At 41.3% G+C, this 16,677-nt stretch overlaps 1 protein-coding gene across 1 annotated transcript; it reads left to right on the top strand.

Moving 5' to 3' along the window:
- Positions 1–1,209: 1,209 nt before the first annotated feature.
- On the top strand, positions 1,210–13,606 carry LOC119703999 (MAGE-like protein 2). The gene is made up of 2 exons (XM_038144564.1): positions 1,210–1,779; positions 13,385–13,606. The coding sequence occupies exons 1-2, from the start codon at positions 1,210–1,212 to the stop codon at positions 13,604–13,606; spliced, it is 792 nt and encodes a 263-aa protein (XP_038000492.1).
- Positions 13,607–16,677: the final 3,071 nt, after the last annotated feature.

Raw genomic sequence — 16,677 nt, 5'->3', positions numbered from 1 at the left:
ATTCTGTATAAAATGGGAAAGAACAAGAAACATAGATTTCTGGAAAAAAAATCCATGGAATTTGGGCTCTTGCTAATTCAGTTTCTGTGGAAGGATCTAAGCCTTCAGGGTAAGTGAATTTATTGCAGTCTTAGCCTAAAATTTGTATTTAACTAGTAGCCTTCATCCTGAGTTTTGGAGTGCCACTTTGTGCCTCTAATGCAAGCCCTGCTAACTAATCCTTTTTGGGACTTCTCTGTTGGATAAAACTATTTTTAAAATGGAGCTTGTGTATTTAGATGGTTCAATGTAAACAGATTATTCTGTTTTCACTTTCAGGGGTAGCAATGTATTTTTTGTTAGTTTTATCTAAGAGAAATGCCATTTTTTTGGATTGATTTGTTTATATAGGATGTTTCTCCTGTTTTGACACTCATTTCATCACTGGGAGAGAAATTAACGTGGGATTTTTGAAGGGTAAGGGGAGGTCTGCTGTGTTTTCCTTAAGTACTTAAAAGGTAGCTGAGGAGAAGACAGGGGTTCTTTCTTCGTGAGGATGCCCAGTGACAGAACAAGAGTAGACAGGGACAAGCATCTTCAGGGGCATCTCTGTCTGGAATGAAGAAAAGGGGAAAAAAAATCTTCATTAGGGCAATTAACCATAGGAACTGATTGCCCAGAAAACTGGAAACTTCTTTCCTTGCTGGAAGTACTCCAGACTCGGCTTTGTGGGCTCTGGTTCACCTGGTCGGTTGCCCTGCTTTTAACAGGAGGTTGAACCCGGGGATCTCCATAGACCTGGACTTTTCCATGAGCCCACAAATCCTCTGCATTGTCTCCTTACTATCTCACATTGTTTCAAGGCCACTGACCATTCCTTTATGTGGTAGAGATGTACAACGTGCCATCTAATATTAGGACCCAGTTAATCTCACATCTGCCTTTAAACAGAAGCGTCTGAAGTTAGTCACATGCTGATGTTCCTTTGTGTCAATGGCTTCCATGTCAACAGATTCGTGCTTTCCAGGGAAAGCTCCTCGAGTGCCTCAGGAACCGCCCCTGCCTCAGGTGCCTCAGGACCCTCAGGTACCTTTGGAATCGCCCGTGCCTCAGGTGCCTCAGGGCCCTCAGGAACTGCCCCTGCCTTAGGTGCCTCAGGTACCTCAGGTACCTCTGGAATCGCCCCTGCCTCAGGTGCCTCAGGGCCCTCAGGAACTGCCCTTGCCCCAGATGCCTCAGGACCCTCAAGTTCCTCAGGAACCGCCCCTGCTTCAGGTGTCTCAGGTACGTCAGGAACTGCCCCTGCCTCAGGAGCCTCAAGAACTGCCCCTGCCCCAGGTGCCTCAGGATCCTCAGGTGCCTCAGGAACTGCCCCTGCCCCAGGTGCCTCAGGATCCTCAGGTGCCTCAGGAATCACCTCTGCCTCAGGTGCCTCAGGAGCCTCAAGAACTGCCCCTGCCCCAGGTGCCTCAGGATCCTCAGGTGCCTCAGGACCCTGAGGTGCCTCAGGAACTACCCCCCTCTCAGGTGCCTCAGGAGCCTCAAGAACTGCCCCAGGTGCCTCAGGAATCACCTCTGCCTCAGGTGCCTCAGGAATCGCCCTGCCCCAGGTGCCTCAGGAGCCTCAGGTGCCTCAGAAATCACCCCCTTTCAGGGGTCTCAGAAATCACCCCCTTTCAGGGGTCTCAGGAACCGCCCCTGCCCAGGTGCCTCAGGACGCCTCTCCCCCGGAGCTGCGGTTCATCCCCTCACACCATGCCGGCCCTGCAGCTGCCGCCCCCATCTTTGAACAAGAACCAGGTAAATTTTCCCTGTGTGGCCATGAGGATGAGGTGCCTGGCAGAGGAAAGCAATGAGTTTCATTTGCCTCCTCGGTTTAATCAGTCAGTTTGTAATCAGAAGAAGGTGGTGGTATTTAAATGTTGTTCTGAGTAATCTTCTAATAATGGCCAGGATGATTTTGCTATGTAAATATTAACAATCAGGTTTATTTGCTGATTGTTTCCCCTGCCAATTAGCAGCATGGCTTTATTCACACCTATCTCAGCTTATGCAGCAAAGAACAAGAGTTGCTTGCTATCTTTTACAGATCCAGAGGGAGAAAGTTACTTTTTGTAATGTACCTTAAACACAAGCCTGTACCCATAACTGGTTTGTTTTGTTTAGTGTTTTTTTTGTGTGAGTTTTTGGCTTGGTTTTAGTTTTTGGTTTTTTGGGGTTTTTTTTGTTTTTTTTTTTTTTGTGGAAAAAATTGTCACTGCCTTTCTTCAAGTGTTAGCTATGTTTTTTTCCCTGCTATTATTGAGATAGCCAATTTGCCTCTCAGTTTTCTTCCTTGATCCTCTGACCACTGGTGAATTAATTATGTCAGTTTGAGAAGGTATTTTTAAGTTTCAAGTTATTCTGAGAGATTTCTGTTTGTCTCTGGCAGGTTAACAGGGTAATCAGATTTTTTTAATGAAACATGAAGGCTGGTAGTCAGAAGCCACTGCCTGTTATCTTCCTAGATTAATTTAGGGTATGTTCCTTCTTCCCCTCCAGCTGAAGATATTGACTGAGACAGGAGCAAAAGTGGCTTTGATGGTTAGGGTCAGTGAGATGCAAGGCAAAATTATGTTATCCAGACAGTTTCAAGTGTCTTAGGAACCTTCAGACAGCTTATTTTTTCCTGCCAAATCTCAGAGGTTTTTGAAGTTTCACCGACCTAGTCTCACTGTGGTTTGTCTCACAGAATCAATCCTCTTCTCAGTGTTATTGCTCCTCATCAGTAAAGGTTCTTTTCACTAACAGCAAAAAGACCTCTGAGATGCATTTACCTCGCCAAGTGAAACCAGGTTTTCAGCGTTTCTCATTACTGGAACTGAGTATTGAATGTTGGATTAATCAAGTCTAGCAAGCTCCAATTTCTCCCTTGTATGCTAAGTGAAATGTAGTCGAGCTCTGTTACCTATCAGTTTACCAATTTCAGGAAGCATCTGTTTTTTCACCCTGTTGTTTCACAGTTGCAGAGAAGGTTAACAGTAAAGATCCCTCTGCCAGGGCTGTCTAGGGAGGGAATTCAAGGGGAAGCATCCCCATTCCTAACATGAAAGGAACCATTCAAAGTAAACTCAACATTTTCATGAGGATTTTTGCTGCTGTTAAGGCACCAAGGACTGTTTCAATGCTGGTAGAATCCTAGTTTTAATCAACTACAGTACCATGCCCTGTCTGATAATTATGAGGGTGTTGGATTCTTGCTTGCAATGATCTGTGGTATAAATTGATATCTAATTTACTTCTTGACGTCAAAAGAATGTTGCTTGTTAAATACTGAGATTTTTCAAGATGTGAATGGAATAATGAGTTTTAGAGATGAGTTAGATATAGGAATCACAGGATAAAATTCTCTGATTTATTCTGTGGGAAGCTGGGTGAGGATCTCAGTCTCTTCTAGCCTTAAAATGCAGTGTTATTTAAAATGGTTTGCTTTACTGTACAGAAAAAAATTGAGAGTTTGCTTTACTGTACCAGAAAATACAATCTGCTGTAACTGTCACAAGAATGTCATTTGATATCCAAAGTAGCCCAAAAAAGGAAAAAGCAGAACATATGAACCATTTACATACTCAGGCAGGTTTATTTGGACAATGCCAAAAGAAAATTTAGTAGAGTGGGTTCACACGTGTTAAAAATAGCAATTGCTGAAAATGTCTTGCCCCTGAAAGATTTTGAACCAGGGCCAGAGTTTGCTCACTTGATTAAGACAGTCTTTATAGGGGAACACAGTGGATTAAAATGAAACAAATTCCTGTATGGTGGCACATTGCAAATGGAAGGGCCCTTATCTGGCTCTCCCGAGCACATTATCAGCTGAAGAACACTTTATCTTGGGACACTGGGTTTGATTCGGGGCATTAGATTTTGGGTTAGAGCTCCTACCTTACCATGATTTGCTTAGTTCTTGAAGCAGACATGTTAGAGGTGAAGAGCAGGTGTGTTGTCTTTCCAGCCTTTACAGATGCCATCAATATATTTGCATTTATTAACAGTCTGATGTCTTTGTATATAATATTTTTAAATTTCCTCCCTGACCTCTGCACTAGTCTTTTGTTACATATTTCTAATTGTTCAAGAGCAGCAGTCAAAAGAGTTTTGGGGCTCTGGAATTCTGTAGTTATCAGAATGCAGGTAAACAGCCAAGCTAATAATCAAAATAATTATCAAATTGTAGCACAGATTAGAGGACAATCCTGCTTAGAAAATGGCCAATTCCCTCTGACCGGAGGTAAAGTGATAAGGTCCTCATATCTGCTACTCTTCAGAGGCAACCAGAAATTATGAATAACACTTCAACTCTTACCAGTGTTGACTATTATTAGCCATAAGATTTGAGCACCAGGGTTCTTTACACATGCATGTGTTACGTTGTCATTGCTCCATTATTTTTACCTTCAGATTATTAAAGAATCTGCCCACGCAATCTGCTGTATTTTATTGATGTTGTAACATCACGTGTGAAAGAAGGATTCTTTGGATAAGAATAGAGCACAGAAGTGTAATCCTTTTTTCTCTGTAAAACATTTCCTCCTTTCCCAAACAGTCTGTTAGAACAGAAAGTTTAGAAAACGAGTTCAAACCAAGTTTTTCAAAACGGTTGCTAAATGTGGCTTCTAAAATCTCTCAGCTCCCACCATCCTTTCGTTAGAGCCTGGAGCCGGGTTTTGGTTCTTCCGTGCATCTCTGCTTTGCGTGTGACTGCTGAGCGAGGCAAAGGGGGCGGGACAGACACGGAAATACGTGATGGAGAGAGAGAACATCTGGAGAGGCCATTTCAAAGGACAAGAATGGCACAGCAGTTCTTTAATATAGTCTAATTGCAAGGAGGAAATTCTTCTCTGCTGACTTTTCAGGGGGAGCGGTTTGGTTATTGTTTTGTAACCAGGAAGAGGTTTTCTACTCTGGGTCTCCCCCTCCTCAGCGTGGTTTCTGTATTATTGCTCAGATCAGGGGAGGTTTCAGCTGAATAGAGATGAAAGAGCTTCCTTGGCAGCCAGGGCCAAAGATGGGCTGCAGCTGATCCATGCGGTAAAGGAGCTTTTGTGCTAGGCAGTTGCTCCTGATTTAGAGCAATAAGATCCAGAAGTCACCGGTTGAGCTAGCAGCAGTTGGTGCTATTGTACCTCCTTTAGGAGATGGAAAGCAGTTTTTCCTGCACAAGTTAAAGGCAGCTTCCAGACCAGTTCTTTAGAGTGGGCATATGGCAATATTGGTAGTTCTTTGTGCGGTGCAGACCGCTTCAGATTCGTCTCCTCCTGAAATAAAAGCAGCACTTTATGGTAGCAGCATATGTTTCAAATATAGTTTCTGCCAGAGACTAGTGATTTGATGTGACTCAGTTTTCTCAAGAGGTGTCAGACTCTATATGCTATCCTAACATGAGAGCCCAAAATTAACTTTACAAATATTTTGCTATCCTGATAGCTGGAAACAGCTCAACTGAGATCTCAGGCTGGTCTCAAATTGAAGAAGGGGTGTGGAGAGGAGGCTGTGTCCTGCTTGGGTTTTTCCTTGCTTGGGAAAGCTTCACTGCTGATGTCTTGGGTTGGCAGTCCAGGACTGCAGTGCTTTTCACTCTGGCACTGTGTTCTCAGGGGAAGGGCAAAGAAGAGACATACAGCAACACCTTTTAAAATGACAGCTGTTTATCTCGTGCATTTCTCTGTGGATTTAAAGGCTGGAAAACTTTGCTGTCCCTGCAGTCTGACTACATCAAAAACCAATCAACCAAAAACGCTAGATGCAGAAAACCACCAAACTCAGGACTTTGAGGTTCAGTCTGTGTCCCAATTTACATCTTAGCTTTAGAAGTCTTTGCAGAACTCACAAATACCCAGAAGTGTTTCTATCTATGCCTGTGAGCTGGTTCTGTACTGTAAGGACAGTTTCCCCCATTTCTAGCTACGACAGCCTTTAAATCTCGAGTCTTCACCTTCATCTGACCACTGTCTTTCCTCAATGTAGACATGGTGTGCCTTGCATTAATACATACTCTTTTACATAAATGAATTCATGTTGAGGTGATGGCTGACTTCTGAAAGATCCAGCTCTCAGGCAGACTCATGGAAAAATTCTGTTTAGGAGACAGAAGAATGACCCATTTTATAAGGCACTTATAATTTGATTATTTCAATTAGAACAAATGCTTCTACTTCACGTAGATATGATGGCAAATAAAAATCACTCTTGGAACAGCTCTTGTATCTCTGCTTTTCTATGTCTGAGACCATATGCAAGAATATTCCTAACAGGTGACTTGTAAGGGATTCAATTTTGGTGTGAAATGATGAAGCACAAACAAAACATCAGGAATTAAGGAAAAGGGTCAGAGAAGAAATCTATGGAGTAAAAAAGAGAGAAACAAGAGAAAATACAGAAATAATTTCAGAAAGGCCTGGGAATTTGTACTAAATTACTAATAATGAGTAAGCAATGCTACTTTCCATATTTATTGACCAGTCTAATGAGACAGTTCTAAAGATTTGAAGGTGTCTAATCAGATGAACTGAACTAAGAGGTACTGACTAAACGTTGGTTTGGAGATGTGGGGCTTCTGGGATAGCATCAGGAGTCTGACGAAGCAATTCCCAAGGGCAGCCCAGGATACCATTTTCATCCTGACTGTTGCGGCCAAGCAGCAGCACATGGCTTTGCACACTCAAACACGCCTGATCCACATGTCAGATGACATTAAGGTTGAAAAAAATCCATTTGATGTTTGGAGCATGTGCTTTTAATCCCTTTGCGGTGACAGGCAACAGTGAGGAAGGAGAGGTGAGTGTGTGCAAGGAGTGAGTGTCTCCTTGCTCAGCCCGGCTCAGCAATCTCTGCAGTGGGGCGTGTCCAGCTGGGACATCCCAGCCCGCAGGGTTAACGACAGCTCTGCCAGCCAAAGGCGCCTTTTGCTGCTCCATCTGTGCAAACGGAGGCCAGTTTATATTCAGCATAATATGGTGTCTTGTCACACTGTATTATTGGCTACGCCTGTATTTAATGCCACTAAACTTCTGTGGAAGTTAAGCAATTTTTTCTTGCTTGTCAGAGAAGCATGACTGTTCCAGAACAGTGGAAAATAGGTTATTCGAATGGTTTGTTTTCATAACCTGATGTTCTCAGGTAATCTCTGGGAAAAAAAAAAAAAAAAAAGCTTTATTTTCTCATCCATTCTCATTTTCTATTCTGCAACCCATTCACTTGTCTTTTGCCAAGTACATTGGAGCCGTGGCTTTCCCATACTCTTTTCCTATGGAGCGAAATCTGAGCTCACCATTTTCAGTCACCTATAAATGCATTTTTTTTCTTGTATTATGAACTCAAAGTGCTAGAAAGTGCTGAACTTTAGATCTGCATAAAATCAGCATATTCAAACAATAGTAGAAATGAAGGACAAACCTATTTTGAAAATAAATTTCACCTTGAGATTTGGGAAGAGAAATATACATGTTCTTTTAATAGCTTTATTTATACTCCTTTAAGGCATAATAAAACTCCCAGTATTCAGACAAGAGCAAACACACAAATATTCTCTCAAACATAAAGAAATATAAAGAAAAAGGCAGTACATTAAAAAAACCAAACAACCACCTGAGAGGAAAGAAGGCAAAACTGTAATCTCAATAAAAGCAGGAATAGGCACAAAGCTTACTGGAGCTGGAGAGATTTTTCTGGTCATTATTAGGGGTTCTGTATAAAACCTTTACCATTGCATCTATAAGCCAGTGTATATACAGCCAATGCTTCCCTGCTGGACCTTCTGATGAGTGGCCATTTCCATTTTCCAGCACTAAGGAATAAAAAGCAACAACCCACAGGATTTTAAATAGGCAGTAATCTTAGCAGGGAAGTTTCTTTGTTTGTCTTCTTCTAAGTTTTTTTAAATAGAATTCTGGTACACTTTTTAACATAAGCAGAATTTAATTTTTAATTTCAAATCCTCAAAGGGATTTTCCTGCTATCCTATGGGAATAGCAGGAAAATTAATTTATATAATATTTAAAAGTGTTGACTGAAATGTTAACCTTAAGTAATTGAATCAACACTGGTATTGGTATTTAAAATGCTTACAGGTTCTGGAAAAATTGTCTTTCTGCTGGAAAACACTGCATCCTTGGAATTGTAACATTCCCTAGGAGTGCTTTGGTTTTGTCTGAGCTTCCATCAGAAATCAGGCAGGGAATTTCAGCAACTTTGAGAGACCAGCTTTTTTGAGGCTTAGACAGAAGAACTTTGATTTGAAAGAAATGTAATAGAGTCAAAACAAACACATTTTTTGGTGGTGGTTTTTTTGTTGTTGTTTTGTTTTTTTCCCTTGAGTTCTTCTCACTCCTTTTTCCATGTTTAGCTTTGGCTCATTTGGGGCTGGTTTTCCCCCATCTACTCCAACAAAAGTGGAAAATTTTTATGATGAATCCTTATCATCCTGGAAGGCAAATAAAAATCACTCTTTGAACAGCTCTTGTAAGTTGTTGTTGAACAGCTCTTGTTTTTATCTCCATCTTCTAACATGAATTTGCCCTTTATCAATCCCCAAAATATAAAATTCCCTAAGGTTCAGCACAGTTTGCTGTTTGTGTTTAATAAAACAGTTGCAAGATATTTCTTCCAAACTTCTCTTCCTACTCTTATACACTCTTCACCGTAAGATTTAGAAAGGGGGTACAGAAAATTATTAATAAGCCTGTGTTATAAGGAAAATACTCTAAGATGTTCCCTATAAGGTATTTTTTAGGCCAAAAAAATTGCAATGATTGTACTGTTCTGTTAAAGAATTGCAGAGAAATCTCCAAGTGAAAACATTAATTAAGGAAATGACGAAACTGCTCTGAGGGCACTGGAAGGATCATGAGAAACTCAAAATCTTTGAAAGCATTTCAGCAGGAAATGCTTTGGTGTGACACAGGCTACTGAATGGTCCAAGTTATGGCCTGAGTTCTAGAGAAAAATTCGTGGAATCCCTTCCTGCTTTTTCCCCGTGCCTCTTCCATGTCCTACAGACTTGTGATTCCTAGAAAGTTATTTCTGAGGATTTTGATATGAGCCTCTTTGTGTTTTAATAACTTTCAAATTCCCAGGGCCCATTCATGAGTATTTTTAATCATTGTAGCTGTGAGGATACTCTTGCAGATAAGACTGAAGCATAATTTGTAGGACTTCACAGGCAGAAAAATCCAAACAAGCTTACTCAGTCCCAGTTTTCAGATCATCTTATTCTTTGTTAATCTGACTCCTATTTGAGCTGTGTGGAGGTGACAAACACTTTTACTGCTGTAAGTTAAAGAGCATATGCTTGCATATTTACTCCTTTACTCAGGATTTATGTATCAACTCTACTTTTGGAGTTTAATCTTCCATTAATAAAAGTATAAAGCATTTTAGTCCTTGAATGCTGAGAGACTGCCTCAGATTTTATTAATCTGGATTTCTGAGAATCACAGAATCATAGAATGGTGGGGTTGGAAGACACCTTGAAGATCATATAGTTCCAACCCGCTGCCATAGGGGCTTGGAACATAAGCCATACAAATTTAATTTGTCTCCTAATGGAATAATAAAAAGAAAGGAAAGATGGATATTAATGGGAAGAAAGATCCAATCAAGCCAGATATACAGATGCTCTTTAGAGTAAACCTGGTCCATGGAACAGAAATAACAGCTGAAATCTTACCTAAACTCATAATATTAAACTGGCAAACAATAGGAAATTGCACATAGGAAGATGATTATGTAGTGACAAAAGGGCCATGACCAACCTCCTTTTGCCTTTTGCTTAGCTTTGTAAAGATGTGTAACAGAGCACTAAACATTATGAATCTTCCTTAAACTAATGCAAAGTAATCACAAGCAGTTATCCTGTGGGGAGTGAGCTATTCATTGGCAGAAACCTCAGAAGTGCAGTTACACAAGGACACCTGAGCTAACCCGAGCTAACGCACGGTCAGATCCTGGGCAGCGAAGGAATGCAGCCTTATGAGCTGGATAAAGCCAGTCAGAGGGGTTATAAAGAGAGCAGAAAGCATTCACATGAGTGAAACACAAATCTGAACTAAATTCACTCGTAGTGAATGTAGAACAAACATAGAGCAAGGCGTAGGGCATATAGAACACACAGACCTGCTTGTGAAAAGCAGCAGGGAAATTTGAAAAGGAACAAAAAGCCAATCTTGAGGTGACTTTGAAAATAACAAATTAGTGACCTAGGCATACTTTACACAACCATAAATGACATTGTTTAGTGATATATATTTTTCTTTTTCAGTTACTATATCACAAAATTAATAATTATGAGAACCTGCTACCACTTAAGATATGAAAAATAATAATGTTGGATACCCCTACAAAACTTGAACTGAGCACTGTGGAGGAGTTGGCTTGAGATAAATTTAGTTTTGGAGTTTATAGCGTTAAAAATTGATTTGAAAACAGATTCTGAACTGATGTAAAGGTGTTCCATGGGAGGTTAGATTATTGCTCACTCGTGTAAACTTTTGCAACACATGAGGGGTGGATTATGCAAAAGCAGGCAAAGCAGGAGCCTTTGGACTTGGAGTGTCCTTCCTGGGCTCTGGCTGGATGTTCTCTGCTCTGTGGCAACTGATCATTTTATCTAATTCCTTCTCTCTCCTACTTTCCCAGTCTAGAATTCCTTTCCTTATCTGTTTTTCTCCCACTTGCCTCCCTTACTTTCTCTCTCACTTGCTTTTAGCATCAATGTCCCCTTTTTTCCCCCACTTCTCTGGCTTATTCCTAGCTTACTAACCTATTTTTTTTTTTCAAAGAAACAAGAATAACTCCTTGATCAGTCTGCTTTGTGTTTATATTCTTTCCTCTATATTTTATCTGTTTTGGCTGCTCGGGCTCCATGCTCTTTGCACTGGAATCACTTACAGTGTTTACAATACTGAGTCCTCACTCTGGGCCAGCCCTGAAATATGAGTTTCATGATTACGCTTGGTTACTATGGTTATTTAAAAAATAATTAGAGAATAATTGCTTAAGGGTATATGTAAATACTGAGTGCTTAAGTGTCAGCTTTGACTCTGAAGAAATCATTTGAATAAATGAATATTCTTTAGAATTTGAGTTGACATAGTGAATTGATCACTAATAGACTCTGCCTTAATAATGAATGCTGTGGTTTTGAAAAAGTAATTTTAGATGCCTAATTTGGAAGTAGGATCCTTGATTATCATAAGTCAAATGTTCTTTGGAAAGAAGCTTTTGGGAGCTTAATGTGTCCAAAATTAAATGTGATCAAAACTATATCTCTCTGCAAATTCCTGGCCTTCAAAATTGAATCACCTTCAACTCCTGCTAACTTGAATATAACAATCACAGTAGAGTGTGTTTTATTTGCCCATTTTCCCAATTCCCTCTTCAGGAATTCAAAGATTCTTTCTTGCTCCACTGAGCTGTACTTTTTCCCCTGGTATTGAGTTGCTGTTTCTTTACTTGCAGAGCTGTACATATTTCAAACAAGTTGAAGGAATTTGGTCTGTGTACCTTGTCTGTTTAGGTACTCCCTGCATGGATGCCAGCAATTCTTGGTGACCAGGGTGGTCCCTTCTTGATTCTGGGCTGCCTTGGGCCACAACCAACCATTTGAGAAGGAGGAGACAGGACAAGGCTCAGGACAAGGCCGGGCACAGCAGCACCGTGCTGAAAGATTCCTACAAGAATCCTCATTTTATGGCAGAGCTCTGGTGTTCCTGCTGGAGCTCTGCTGTTTATTTCTGCTACGTGAGAGCAAGTCCTAATGGATCCTGGCTCTGACAGGTGGCTCTGCAGTGTAAATGGATCACAATTGTATTTTGGTGTTGCAGGGAATTGGAGAGCTGGGAAACAGGATTGACTCAAAGGGTGTGTGATGCGAGGAGGTCAGAGCAAGAGGTGATAGAGGCCACGGGGGTTTATCTGACACCTCTTGGAATTGGCTCTGCCCTGTGTACCTGCATTAGCCACATGCAAGTACCCTGAAACATCAAAGTGTAGTTATTTGTACCCATATTAATGAATCTTTGCCAACTTTAGTTTAAAAGTATGTGTTATTCACCCTTTTCTGTGTAATTTATTGCACTGGAGAATTTTGTCACGATCACAAAAAGCAGCTCCTGTGTGCCTTTCTGCTTTCCCAGTCAGAGATGACGTGATTAACAGAGCAGAGACATGAATCCCGAGTGCATGAGCTAAACTAATGGGAGCTCAGCTGTTGCACCACCAGAAATGGAAGAGAAACTTTTCATCTTCCTGACACTGAAGAGTCCTGCTTCATCATTCCCTTTTCTCTGCTTGTTTTCATTGCAAAATTCTCATAATCAGAAGTAGGAACTGACATCTGCTGGAGAGAGTTCTTATGGATGACTGTTTTCCTGTTAACAGAGGCAAAAATCTGATGGGCAAAAGAAAGGAAGGAGCCTATACTGACACTGTTTCCCCTGGGCTTGAAGGGGGGGAAACTAACAATACAAATTAATTATAAGGTTTCTTTTTCATTTGCTGGAGGATAAATATATGCAAAAAGCCTTATAGTTCCAACCCTATCCAAGGGAAAGTCAGATCTTACATTCCATGAATCATCTCATTTTTCTCTGTGTATCCATCTTCAGACTTGAAGCCAGAATGAAAGGGTAAGTGGGATAAGCAGTTGGAAGGATAGACAGATTTAGCAGAAAGGAAAATGAAAGGTGTGGAGAGGTGTGAGAAGATGTGACAGCAGAAATGAGTGGAGCAAAGGTGTGTGCTGCAGTGGGGTGTGGTCAGATTGCACAGGTGGCTAAGGGGGAATTACATGAGAAATGCCAATAATTGTAAGGGGGACCTTTCAGGAAAGGGAATCTCTCAAAGCCTAGACAGCCATAAAAGCACCTAGATAGCCATAATAATACTACTATGTAATAGTGAGATGACCTCGGTAATGGGCTCAGAAATACCAACTTTGTGTACAGACAGTGCCCTGAGCTTAGCTGGATTTCACAGGGGAGTTAGGTGAGAGGCAATGAAATTCACTGATAATTGGAGGGGGTCTTTGTGGGACTGAAATCTCACAATACCAATGGAACTTGGCTAATCTGTCAACATGTAGTATAAAGCTTAGATGACCTAGATAATGGGATCAGGAACAACAAATGCGGGCATAGGTGTAGCAAAATTGGAACCAATGGGAAAAGTATTCAGGAGTGTGTTTTTCCTTCGAGGAAAAGAAAGGCAGATGCAAATGGGAGGAAGAATGAGCGTGGAAAAAGGAGAGAGCAGGGAGATGAGCTAAAAAAGGCCGGTTAGGCGGGAGCAGGCTGCTGGTCAGCACTGCCTGCTGTCACCGCGGCTTGCCCGGTCTTTCAGCTCCGTTCCTGACTGTTTTCTGTGTGAATAGGCTGCCCTTGCGTGCCTGGAGGCACCCAGCCGACCTGCGCCTGTGGATCTGTGCCCCTGGCTCATGCCCCTGGCTCATGCCCCTGCCACAAGCCTGGCCACCAAGGGCCTGCAGGAGCCCCTGTGTCTGACCGGGCTGGGAGCAGCCCCGGGCGGGAGCCCCCCGAGCCTGGGAGGACACCTCCCCTGCATGCCCACGCCCTCCAGCTTCGCTTTGCACTAGGGAAAGCGTCACACGGTGCGCAGAGAGGGCAGGATTTAGTGTGAATAACCGTCCCCCAGTAAATTTCCTGTCTCCTTGGACAGCGTGCTGTATGCATCAGTGGTGATTGCCATGGCATGTTACAGAAATAGCTCCCCTCCCTCCCCTCCAGGAACTCAAATTCTTGCAGCTGGGTGCACAGTTGTGACAAACCAGCCTCAGCTCGGCTCCTCAGGGCACGCAGCCACGGGCAGAGCCATCTCTCGCTGTCTGCACCACGAGTCAGAAGGAGCTTGGAAGGGCTCCTGCTGAAGCCAGATTGCCTCTGGACCTCCTCTCCCAGCACTGTGGTATGGGTAGAGCCTGTGCTGTCCCCAGATAGGCTCTGACAGAACCATCTGGGTGTGCTGCAGGTGATGGCAGCTCGGGAAGGAATTAGCAGTTGCCACAAGTGAGTTGGGGAGGCAGGTAAATTTGGTACGGTGAGAAATTCACGGGCAGAGAGAGGAGCTCTCCTCATCAGGAGACAGACACTGGGGCTGGCAAAATGCAGGAGTTTAGGAGAGGATGCCACACAAACCCAGCAGAAACGGGGTATGTAGATTTGGAAGGCAGGTGAATCAGAGCAGTGAAAGCTTGGCAACGTCAAAGATTTTCTCTTGAAAGTCTTTGGGCCTGAAGCAACAAAAATCTCAACTTATCTTCTGCATGGTTAGGATCTTCTTCCAAGCTTTTTTTCTTAAAAAGTCTGAAACTTTTTCAAAATGCACAAAGTACACTAAACCTCAGATCTAAGACTACTGCAATAATTGCGTTTCCTCTCCTTATTTCCCTTTAATTCACCTGAAGATGTTACATGATGTGTTTGCCGCTGAAATGCCATGAAGAACTTGCTAAAAGTGCCCCAGCATCTTCACTGGAGGAATGAGAGACTTGGGCTCCTTGTGTAGTGTGGGGGTTCAACAGATTCAAGAACTATTCCTGACTTATTTTGAGACTTGAAACAAAACCTACAGATGTGTTACTGGCTAAAGCCTTTTGACTGTGAACTAGAAGATGATGCGAAACAAGGCTAATATTTGCTAGTTTTATTTGGGGATTTGGGTGAATTTGAACCATAAAGGCATTATTACCATGTATCTAATAAGATGTGCTTTTTTTGTAGTAGTATTAGTTCACTGCTTAAGTAATGGATTTCTGTAAGTCATTAACAGAGATGTTTGATAGTTTTATAATGTGTTTATGTTCATTTATAGTATTAGTACTCAGAAGAGTGGCTTGTTGCCTTTGCTGGGATTACTCCATCTTTCCTAAAAGGTATGGATCAATCACTTTAACTCATTCAGTGATACAGTGCAATGTTTAATGCACAAAAGAGGTGGTGACATGCAGTCTTCTTAATCATGATGTCGGTAACATAAGAATGGCACGGTAAATAAAAATGACAGTCCACTTAGATTCTTTGCATGGCTTGTCAGTTCTAATTCTCACCCATGTTTCTAAGTATCCTCAAACATGTCAGGATCACAACATGCTTTGAATAACTAAAAGTGTCATTTAAAATCTATCAGAATCTAATGCAGAGCAGCACTCCAGTCTTACTGCATCTTGTGCCTTTAAGATCAGCTGTGCAGGAAAACTGCTACCCGTGGACCTGTATTTTTTTCCTCATTGATTTGTACACATGGTGTTGATATAAAAATATTTCAAAACCTGTCAGTAGCGTGTGTCCACCCATGTTTTACTGACTACATAAATACTAGTGTGGCTGCAGCCCAGCTGAAAACTAGGACATTTTCTTCCCTTTCTTTGAATTTTGACCACATGAGTATCATTAGTATCAAAAAGATATTTTGGTTTGGGTGTTGAAGGCCTATACAGACTGTCATTGCTATCTAGGCTAGTCCATGAGGCAACACAGGTCATAAACTTCACCTTCAACTGGTTTGGGGGATAAACTGGAACAGATTTTTCAGAAAGAAACCCAGACTTGATTTGTAAAGTGTGAGTAACGGAGTTGCCAGGGCACACCTTGCTGAGGTGTTTCAGCAGCCGTTGTTTCTCAGGGGTAAAGTGTGACCTTCCTGTCATTAATTTTGCTGATGCTCCATATCTGAGCATGCCGATTGTTGCAACGATGCTGAATATTGTCTGCTGGATTAAATAAACCTTTTCAGTAGGAAAACTCAGTGTTTTGCTACTATCAATCTATAAAAGCTTTCATCAGCTCTTACAAAGCTTTCCTGCTCTTTTTCATTCACTCCTTGTAGAGTCAGAAATGAGACTAAATTAGGTAGATTTCACTGGAGTCAGTGTTTTCATTTGACTCTGTAAAACCATTCAAAAATTGTCTTTAGATAGAGACCTATGCTTTAAGTAAATAAGGGCCTTTTAGTGAAAGGTGAAATGGTGAAAAGGTGCTGATGTTGTGTAAGCTTTTCTTTTTTTATCCTCCTTGCAAAATCCTATTTTGAGGTAAAATATAAAGGGAGAACAGATTTTAAAAAATGTTCACTTTTAATAATCTCCTTCTTAAACTTTCTTTCACCTTTAGCTTCTAGAGACAGAGCTTATTATGGTTTACTGTAATTTTAATACTGAAATTTAAAGTTAGAAAGTTTATCCCACTAAAATTAACTTTGTGATGTACATGAAACATTCATAATGGCAAAAATGGCCTCTCTATAGTGTGTGATGGTAGGCTACATGATGGCTTCAGGGGGGAATTGACAACTCTGTGCTCTAAAATATAATTATTTTAATAGTAGTTAGAAAGATTTGATTTCAATCCTAAATGAAAAAGAAAAGAAGTTTAATGTAAAAGTCACATTTTTCTTTATTTAGACACAATTATGAACAGACTTTTGTAACTCTCTCCCCCTGTAATTGCCACTTCAAGCTTTCCCTCACCCTCCTGGGGGATTTGCTCCCTTTATATCCAGACATAGGTGCTAACATTTATTGCTATATATTTTTATTTCAAAAGTACAGCAGTAGTTTGCAAAGGAAATTGATCTTTCATAATATTGTGTCTCAATTTGATTCAAAGAAATTGATGATGAGGCCTTTTAAATGTGTCAGAGCAGCACTGG

Source organism: Motacilla alba, chromosome 8 (genome assembly GCF_015832195.1).
Source record: "Motacilla alba alba isolate MOTALB_02 chromosome 8, Motacilla_alba_V1.0_pri, whole genome shotgun sequence".
Lineage (NCBI taxonomy): Eukaryota > Metazoa > Chordata > Aves > Passeriformes > Motacillidae > Motacilla > Motacilla alba.
Note: the sequence above shows the minus strand (reverse complement) of the source record. Positions and strands in the feature narration are given on the sequence as shown.